Below are 10,219 nucleotides of genomic sequence, written 5' to 3'. Positions count from 1 at the left end.
AAGAATGGATAAATTTGATCTTCTTGCAGCCCATGGGACTCTCAAGAGTCTCTTCCAGCACCATAATTCAAAAGCACCAATTCTTCAGCGATCAGCCTTCCTTATGGTCCAGCTCTCAGTTCCATACATCACTACTGGGAAAACCATAGCTTTAATGATACAGACCTTTGTTGGCAAGGTGATGTCTCTGCTTTTTAAGATGCTGTCTAGGTTTGTCATTGCTTTTCTCCCAAGAAGCAGGTATCTTTTAATTTCGTGACTGCTGTCACCATCTGCAGTGATCATGGAGCCCATGAAAGTTGTTGTTATTGTTGCTGCTGCTGCTGCTGTTGTTAATTAAATTAATATACTGCTCTTCATCTGTAGATCTCAGCATGGTTCACACAATACATAATAAAAATATAGACAAAAACAAATAAATAATGCACCCTCCCACAACACATTTGAAAGGGCATTGGATGTCAATCAGCCCAAGGCCTGGGTGAAGAGGAACATTTTTGCCTGGCACCTAAAGATGTATAATGATGGCATCAGATAAACTTCCCTAGGGAGAGCATTCCACAAACGGGGAGACACAGCAGAAAAGGCCCATTCTCAAGTTGCCAGTCTCCAAACCTCTTTTGGAGGACACACACAAAGAAGGGCCTCAGAGGATGATTTCAGGGTCCAGATAGGTTCATATGGAGAGAGGTGGTACTATAAAAGGAACAGGTATGTGAACAAGTGAGTAATTTTATAGGTGATTTAATATATTATAAATCATTTTGTAGACTACTTGTGACAATCCAACATACACATGTGTTGCTGCTGCATACATGTGCTGATAATACCAAGGCCAATCATACATACATAACAATTGCTGGCATCTGTCTGTCTTGGGAGACAATGGAGGAGTGTACATTTGGGGGTGAGGTCAAACTGTTGGACAGTTGCAGTGTCTGCTGTAGAGACTGATGTGGGGAAGACAGTAATAGAAATTTACTATATGTCAAGTGGACTTCACTGGAATTTATTCGACTTAAGAATTTACTGTGATAGTACTTCCTCTCTCCTTCTTATTCATGATTAGATCATTTTATTGTTTGAAACCATGCACAAATTATTCTGGCTCTCTTGTTAAATGCATCCAAAACTTTTATTACTGAACTAGCTTGCTATATACCGTAATTGTATCCGCATAAAACTTATAAAAGTGTTGAACCAGTGATGGAAATGCAGCTTCAGGGTGGAGGCAAATTCTGAGGGAAGGGGGACTGTAAAGGGGGGGGGGAGGAGATGCAGATCCTTTCTTTTTCTTATCCTTATCCTTCCCCAGGATGGCACACATGGTCCTCACATATTCTAGCTGCCTGGTGTGAGAAAACTGAATCAGGGGCATCATGCCTCTGAATACCAGTCTCTGGAAACCATGGGAGAGAAGAGGGCTTTTGTGTTCATTTCCAGCTTGGTTTCCCACAGGCATCTGATTGGCCACTGTGAGAAGAGTATGCTGGACAAGATGGCTTTGGGCCTGATCCAGCAGCGCTTTTATGTTCTTATGGTGACTTTCCTCTCCCTCCCTCTCTTCTTTGAAGTTGACAGCCTCCTGTTTGTGGTGCTGGTAACAGGATAACAGAATTGTAAGGGACCCCAAGGGTCATCTAGTCTAACCCCCTGCAATGCAGGAACCTCAAGCTGATCATCCAGCTGCCCAGGGTGGTTGGGGCAGAGTATAAATATTATTATTGTTGTTGTTATCCTCCAACCTCTGCTTAAAACCCTCTAGGGAAGGAGACTCCAGTACCTCTCCCGGGAGTCCCTTCCACTGCCAAACTGCTCCCACTGTCAGAAAGTTATTCCTGGTGTTTAGTCGGAATCTCCTTTCATGTAACTTGCATCCATTGGTTTGGGTCCTACCCTCCGGAGCAGGAGAAAACAAGCTTGCTCCATCTGGCCTTTGAGATATTTGAAGATGTCCATAAAAATAAAAATATAATAACACTCAAGTGGAAGTGAAAAATATTCGCCTTTGTGAAAGAGGAGGGGGTGGAAGACGGGTGACTATACTCTTGAGAATGCCTCTCTCCTAATGCAGCACGTGGGTGTGAGCTTGCTCAGAGAGGGGGGGGGGGGAGAACAGCCAGCAGCATCAGCACCGACTCAACAGGAAAAGGGTGTGGAGCTCGAGAGTGTGAGACAGCGCAAGGAGCAAAGCCTCGGCGCCTCCCCCCTCCCCCGTGACGCAATCCGCAGGAGTAACCCGAGTCCGAACCTTGGCAGCGCGCGCAGACCCCGACTCGCGCATTCTCGCCCCCTCCCTTTCCTCCCCTGCTCAGCCTCCAGGGCCGCACGAGGAGCCTCCCCTTAAAGCAATTCAACCTCTCCCCCCCCCCACCTCCGCGCGCGCCCTCCCTCCCACCCGTTCCTTGAGCTCTGCCGGCGAACACTAATTAGGTCGTCCGCTGCCCCTCTGGGATTCCAGGGCGAAGAGATAAGCGGTGGGCGGGCGAGGGTGGAGAGAGAGCGAGAGAGAGGAAAGGCTGGGGGCGGCGCGCTCGCGCTCTGCCCGCCCGCCCGCCTTCCCCACCCCCCTTCTTCCCCCACACTGGCTCTCTCTAGCGGGCAAGGCTGTTTGGCTAGCCTGCGCGCCCGCCTCTGCCGAGCAGCCATGAACCGAGTGGGCAAGAAGGATGAGACCCTCATCGAGATGGGTCTGGCTAATGACGGTGAGTAAAGCCACCGGGAGGGAAGCGGGGCCGGGGGGGGGGCGTCTTGGTCGCTCGCCAGTTTGCCCGGGGAAAAACTTCCCTTTCTCCACTCCGGCTCCTGAGGCGGCGCTTGGGCCAGTGCCTGGGAATCCCGGGGCTTCCCTTGCCCCGCTCGCGCTCCCTGTCCGGTGCTGAAGGCGCAGCTTCTCCTCACCCCCCCACCCCGAGACCGACAAAACCGGGCCGGGTGTCGCTGGGAGGTGGAGGATCCCGGCCTGGTTCTTGGCGGGCGGGCGGGGCTGGCCGCGGCTGTTCATTCCGCCGCCCGGTGTTTGGCTGAAATGCGTCGCCTCAGGCTCACTTTTTCCATGTGGGCACCTGCGGTGTGGGGAGGAAGGGTGAGCCCGGAGAAAAAGGCGCGCCTCGGGTGGGCGAGAAGGAGCGAGGCTAGCGGAATTCCCAGGCGGCCGTGCAAGGAGGGAAGGCGGCTCCCTCCTTTCCTCAAAGGGAAGCGGCTCCACAGTCCACTCCGGCTCCAGAGGCCTCTCCAAGCCGTTCCCAGGAGTTGAACAAAACCGAAAGGCTCTGTCGCCAGTAGATTTCTACGGGAGGGTCCTTCCTTCCGCAGATCGTAGGACGCCTATGTCACCCAAAGCTTTGACCAGAAACATGGGAAGATGCGGTGTTTTGCATCTGGCACCGTTGGGGAAAGGTGAGAGAGTGAGGCCTTGTTGAGATCATGGGGCTCCCAACACTGTTCCAACAGCCAATTCACCAGACTGCATCAGAGATAATGAAGCTAAGGCTGATTGCCATTATTTAACTTTCCCCTTCTTAAAAAAAGGCCTTCATATCATTTTCTGAAAGCTGTTATTATTACACCAGAAGCTGCCAACCTTTTTGGACCAGCAGACACAATTCAAAGTTCTATGGGTGCCATTCGTTTCGATGCGCTGCTCTGGTTCTCCAGAAGTGGCTTAGTCATGCTGGCCACATGACCCGGAAGCTGTACGCCGGCTCCCTCGGCCAATAAAGCGAGATGAGCGCCACAAGTAGATAAATAGGTACCACTCCAGTGGGAAGGTAAATGGTGTTTCCGTGCGCTGCTCTGGTTCGCCAGAAGCGGCTTAGTCATGCTGGCCACATGACCCGGAAGCTGTACGCCAGCTCCCTCGGCCAATAAAGCGAGATGAGCGCCCAGAGTCAGTCACGACTGGACCTAATGGTCAGGGGTCCCTTTATCTTTACCTTTATGGGTGCCATTCTCAAAGTGGCTGCTATAGGAAGCATGGCATAACACAAAATAATAGCTGCTCCCTTCCCTCCATTCTTGCTGTGGGCAGTCATATATGTCCTGCTGGCCCTGATTGTTCAGATCACACCCACCCACTGAACACACTCATGCTAAGAACAGGGAGCATGCCCCTGTACCAGGAAAAATATACATGTTGGCCACACCACAGCACACACGTACACTCACTACACACATATAGACCACAGACACACATGCATAACTCTCTCTCTATCTCTCTCACACACATTTTCCCCTCTGTCTGCCCAAGTGTATTCAGAAAAGGCCCTTCATGAGTGAAAGAAGTGCCTACCATTGCAAAAATAAAATAAAATAAAATATCTCCCCCTGCAAAATGCAAGAACTAGTGATTTTGCAAAAATACCTTAGGCCACCTAGTTTGGTGATCTCTGTTCTAAACAAAAATAAAATAAAGGTGGCCCATAAGGAAAAAATAACAGCTTATCTTAAGGCAATACTTTGAGCAAGCCAGCCAAAATATCCCAAAATAGTGTGCAAGCTTTTGAGTTGAAAGCTTGAGTTGAAAGTTTGCACACTGGTTTTGGCATTTGGGTTAGCCTAACACAGGTATTGCCCTAATGTGGATTATGCTATTTGTTAGCTTTGCAAATGAACTTATTTTCCTGCAGCGTTTTGAGCATTGCATTGTAATTTAAAAGAAACGGCTCAGCTCTGTGAAATTGAGAGCCTCTTCAAAACATGATTTGGTTCTCACAAGGCCACCTTTGTTAAACACAGCACATAACCTGTGAAAAGTAGACCTGTAAAGGAGAAGAAGTAGAGGCAAAAAACATTTTCATACATGACCCTAAAAGCACCTTTGACATGGTTGACCCAGCATGAGAAAGAAACCTACTTCATTACGAAGCTATAGATGAAGGCAGGAGTTGGTTTCTCAGTGGTGCAACAATAGAGGACATATGAGCAAATTGTCTTTCACCGATACTAAGCTTTGGGCCTTTTTACTACAAAAGTTTTAAACACAAGTTAGAAAGTAGGGGTCTGGATGTTACTCGCCTTCTACATGCTGTAAAACTACTCCCAGTAGTGACTGGTATGGTATAGCTTGGAGACACCCTCCTGACACCAGTGCTTGGATGGACAGGGCAGGATAGTGATGACATTGGGTGTTTGTGGCCACTGATGGAGTCTGTCACAGCCCAACCTTGATACCACCCAGCCCTGCCCCGGTAAGCTGCAGTGATGCCAGCATTGGAGAGGAAGCTCAGCTCCACTCTACCAGATGCTATGATTATTTGCCTGGTAGTTCTTGCCTCCATTATATGCAAATTGGAAATTATGTCACTGCCTTTGAACTGATACTTGCAGGACTTTCACCTCGAGGTGAAATGGAATGGATACTATAGCTAAGCTAGACATGGCACTGGGGAATGGATGCAGGTCCTTCCCAAGGCTAGAGGGCACCTTTGCCTCCTCCCCAAACAACTCTGGTGGCTTCAGGAGGGAAATGAAAATAATAGTACCTCCTGCAGGTACTTCTTCAGTGCTTTGCTGTTGAGCTCTGGACTGGTTGCTGCCACCTGTTCCTTCCTTGGCTTCAGCCTCCCCCAATCCTCATATGCTTGCCTGGCTGGGTTGCAGTGACAATGGAGGGTGGCATCATTCAGCAAAGCAACAAAGAACAATGCTGCTGCAGGTACCATCTTCGTTACCCCAGAGTGGTGACAAAGAAGAGAATAGGATAGTATGCCTGGCAGGTCATTCTGAAGGCTAGGCTAAAAGATGGAAATAACGAAATTGGCTGGGGTGAGGAAGGAGAAAAACTGAGTGTGGAAGTGGAAAGCCGTGTTGTTTTGTTGTTGTTTGGTGGTAGCTATGGCAACTGGGTCATAGTAGTAGAGAAGTGAATAATGTATTTTTGTATGTGTGAAGTTCTGGTGTGTGTATGTGTATACTACTAGTCAACTTAAAAAATGACAGTAAAATCTAGGGTTGGGGGAGGGAACGCATCATCCCTTCTTTCAAGATACTTAGTTTTCATTCCGTTTTATAAGATAGATCAAGTGAACCAACATAATGTGAAGGTCAGAGTGTGGTGTTATCATCATGCTGGAAAACATTATTTTGTAAATTAAATACTGCCTAAAATAGACTTACTAAGCACTTTCATAATGACTTCCAAGTTGAGTATTTTTCTCGTAAGTGTCTGAGTTGAAGTTATTGCTATGAGTAAGCTAAAGTGAATATTTACAAAGTGCATAGTTGATGCCATTCCCAAAGCAGTTACTAAGCCAGGAAAAAATCCATTGCATCAATTTTTGCCTAGCATCTTTCCCCCATCATTACTTAATCATTAAAGGAACCCATTATTAAAGTATAATGCAAGCTAGAAATGTACTGATGTTCACTGGTTCCATTCCAACCACCAACACACTGAACTTTCTGTCTCAGTGGCCTTTGACTTGAAAGTTTTTTAAAGCATTCCATAGCATCCCAGACTGTGTTTGGGATAGGTGTCATCTTTGAATAAAACTGAAGTCAGAGTTCTAGCAGCTCTGACATCCTGTTTTTTGTAATAGCCAGCATACTTCATGTGTGATTTTTCTGTCGTGTACACATACACACAACACTTGCACATACACATTCACATAATCACTTACATGCAGGTGTGTTCTCTCAGTCATGCACTGCACAGAAGTATAAGTTCCCCTCTGTTAGGTAGTGAAAGAATGAAGCAGACAAGGCACTCTTGTGGAAACTGAGACCATGAGTGGTATTCAATTAAACAGTTTCACTAGAGCAATGACTTTTAGTTGTGCAATGGAGCTTATTCGCTCCCTGTGCAACCCCTATTTTTTTCTGGGGGCTCCCACAATCTTCTAGAACAGATTTATGGGGCATGCACAGGATGCATGGGGAGAGGAGAAGGCAAAGGGGTTCAAATTCTTAGTCATGTGTCTTTGTGCTAGTGGAACACTTCAGTTGACTATGCTAATTTCCAGGAAAAGCCTGGAAAGGCAGACCTCAACCACATACCGTATTTTTCGCTCGATAACACGCACCTGACCATAACACGCACATAGTTTTTAGAGGAGGAAAACAAGAAAAAAAAATTCTGAATGAAACAGTGGATGTATCATTTTTGTGCTTCATGCTGCGGCCACAGACATGTGATTTGACGGTGAGTTTGGGGTAGCCCAATGCAAAGATCCCGAGGATCCATGTGGATCCATGCTTTGTAACCACGTTTTTGCACCATTGCAGCCCCAGGCAACAGTGGGTGCGTGATTTTTTTGGTGCAGGCTGTAGCCATGGACATGCTATGTGATCTGAGGGTGAATTTGGGGTGACCCAATGCAAAGATCCTGAGGATCCATCTGGATCCATGCTTTGTAACCACGTTTTTGCACCATTGCAGCCCCAGGCAACAGTGGGTGCGTGATTTTTTTGGTGCAGGCTGTAGCCATGGACATGCTATGTGATCTGATGGTGAATTTGGGGTGACCCAATGCAAAGATCCTGAGGATCCATGTGGATCCGTGCTTTGTAACCATGTTTTTGCAGCATTGCAGCCCTGTTTTTGCATCAGATCATTGCTATGTGATCTGATGGTGAATTTGGGGTGACTCAATGCAAAGATCCTGAGGATCCATGTGGATCCGTGATTGGAACCACGTTTTAAGTAGGGAGGGAAGGAAAAACATAGAAGCGACAAGGAGAGGGGTGTGCAGAGAAGCAGCTGGCTAAGAATGCAGGAGAGGGGTTTTACCGGAGGGAGGAAAGGAAGGCAAAAGTCCCCCCCCCCAAGCCAACCAGCTCTCTCTCTCTCCCCCCCCCCCCAACCTGCATGTTGCCTTCGAGTCCCAGACGCACGGAGAGGAATCTGTTTTCCACTCTGCTTGCCTGGAGGGGAGGGGTTTTCTCTGCTCTTTGTTCCGTCTGAGCAAACACAGTAAGGAAACAGAAGCGGGTGGGCAGTAAGACCCTGAGGCAGAATGCAGGAAAGCCGCAGCTTCCTCTTTCCTCCCTTCTCCGGACGATTTGATATTTGCCTGCTTTTTGCCTTCACTCACGCTTCTCAGCTCCAGGGACCACACATTCGCTCTATAACACGCACAGACATTTCCCCTTACTTTTTAGGAGAAAAAATCTGCGTGTAATAGAGGGAAAAATACGGTACCTTAAAAACTGATATAGGATGAGCCCGAAAGCAGTTGGAAAGAGCAAAGTAATAAGGGCCTCAAGGGGATTTTCAGCAAAGTGAGCAAATGATGCCTCTACTCCCTATCTACTCTTCCCCTACTTCTAGCTTTCATTCTACTGTTGACTTCCTAGGTCCAAAGTCACCCCCTTCCCTAACTTATTCATCCATTGCCTCTTTCCTTGCCTCCAGAGATGCCCTGGAATGCTGTTCTACCTGCTTCTTATATCTCTTTAAGGCTAGGAGATATGGCTATACTTCAATAGCTTTCTGATTCCTTCAAGGCCCAGAAATGCGGCTATAAAAGTTCCACAGAAGTCATATTCCAAGTCAGAGACCATTGAAGGGTCAGGATAAACAATCACAAAATAGGTCTCATGCTTCTGCATTGTGAAAGCAGTGTTTGAAATTAGCCAGGTGCCAGGCTCACTTTGCACCTGGTTTTTGACCACTTGCAACCAAGTAAAGATGCCTGGGTGCCAGGATGGTGCCTGACATCTCCACCATTTGGAGGTGCATGCCTGAGGATCATTGGATCTGGCTTGTTTTCACATAATAATACCCCATCCTGTAGAATTCTATCAGTTATATTTCATATGCACAATCGGAATGAATTTCTGGAACCAAAATGCTTTTTCTGTGCAGCCTACACAGGTTCAGTCACCTTTAAGAAAAAAAAGGTGGTCGGAAAAGGCCAATATATTCATGGACTGGACCTGGATCAAGTGACTTTTCTTCTTTAAGTTCTCAAAGTTCTTGACCTAGCTCAAGGTTGTCATCTCAACTAGCCACATAGTCAATCATAGTCAATCCATCATTTGAAAAATAAGATTTTAGAGCTCTTTTACCCAAAAATGGCAATTAGACATTCCATTTTGGTGACTGTAACCTTGGTTTAAGGAGCCACTTGGCACCTAGCTTATATATCTGAGTTTCTTACACTGCGTGTTGCTATCACTTCCTGTCCCATTTATTTGCATCAAAGGCAACATACAGCTATGCTAACCAAAAAGTCTTATAGCATGAAGGGAGTCCTCTGTTTTCATTTTTAGCTGTATACATAATAACTTTGTACCAATCAGTTGCAAAAGAATCTTTATGCTTTGAACCTTGTAACATTTTTATTTTATTAGTCACTTTTTCCATTAGTGCTTTTTATCGTACTTTATTGTACCAGTTTGTCAAAGAAGCACCCTCTGATTTTTTCCCAGTATCTTTTTATTATCAGCCTGGCTGCTAGTAAAAGATGACTTATTAGGGGTTTGAAATGTAAGTTAATGTTGTCTCCCATAACAAAAAATTGAGCAGGGTTAGCTCTGGACATTTCAAGGTGTTTTGTCCAATAACTGCTTTTATTTCAACAAATGCTTCCTCACAGAATCAAACCATTCTCACCCCCCCTCCACACACCCCATAATATGTTGATTCAAGCATAATGCTCTGCAACCTCTCCAGCAGCTTGGTGAATGTCAGGAAGTAATATGAGCCAAATGTATAGGTGTGAGATGGCATTTTTACAATATTTTAAGTGCTGCCTCTTCTGTTGAGGCCAAGGCAGATTTCAAAACAAATTTCCCCCATGTTGAGGTCAAGTCATCTCTACTGATAGTAATCTGTCAGCTTCCCACATCTGCCTTAGACCATCAGCTATATATGTATCTATTAAGATTAGCATGCTGTACAGTCTAGACACACTCAACCCTGTTCTGTCATTTTGGGGAGAGTCCAATAATAGCACAAAAGGGGTAAGGGGTCTCAATGCCTGTTTTTTGATGTGGATTTGGCACGTGAAATTTCCAATTTGGTACCATGTCAACCAACCCTATATATTATTATGATGTTGTCATCATCCAGCGGGCATTATGAAAAGGGGGTGGGGGGAAGAGGAACCTGGAACAGACAAGTTTCCACTGACTACTATTCCTTCAAATAAACAGTACTGCTTCCATGTTATTCAAAGTACATGTTTGTTCTGCTGTAGAAAAATACTGAGTTTTAGAACTGAGTCACTGTGTCAGTATTCTAGTCTGAAGGAAATGTATTTGCATCTGGATTAGT

General features: G+C 46.2%; 1 protein-coding gene across 11 annotated transcripts in view; it reads left to right on the top strand.

The window, feature by feature from the left end:
* Positions 1–2,169: 2,169 nt before the first annotated feature.
* Positions 2,170–10,219, top strand: part of ANO5 (anoctamin 5) — a 65,004-nt gene continuing 56,954 nt past the window's right edge. For 9 of the 11 annotated variants that reach the window (XM_083598259.1, XM_083598258.1, XM_083598257.1 and 6 more), the window contains exon 1: positions 2,236–2,705. In XM_083598259.1, coding sequence (XP_083454385.1) covers positions 2,648–2,705 — 58 coding nt within the window. In that variant the 5' untranslated portion in view covers positions 2,236–2,647. Of the gene's footprint in view, positions 2,706–10,219 lie in introns of all 11 variants that reach the window. The other 2 variants (XM_083598251.1, XM_083598250.1) reach the window with 1 other exon arrangement.

This window comes from Podarcis filfolensis (assembly GCF_964270895.1).
Source record: "Podarcis filfolensis genome assembly, chromosome: 1".
In the NCBI taxonomy this organism is placed as follows: domain Eukaryota; kingdom Metazoa; phylum Chordata; class Lepidosauria; order Squamata; family Lacertidae; genus Podarcis; species Podarcis filfolensis.
This window is presented reverse-complemented; position numbering and strand designations above follow the sequence as displayed.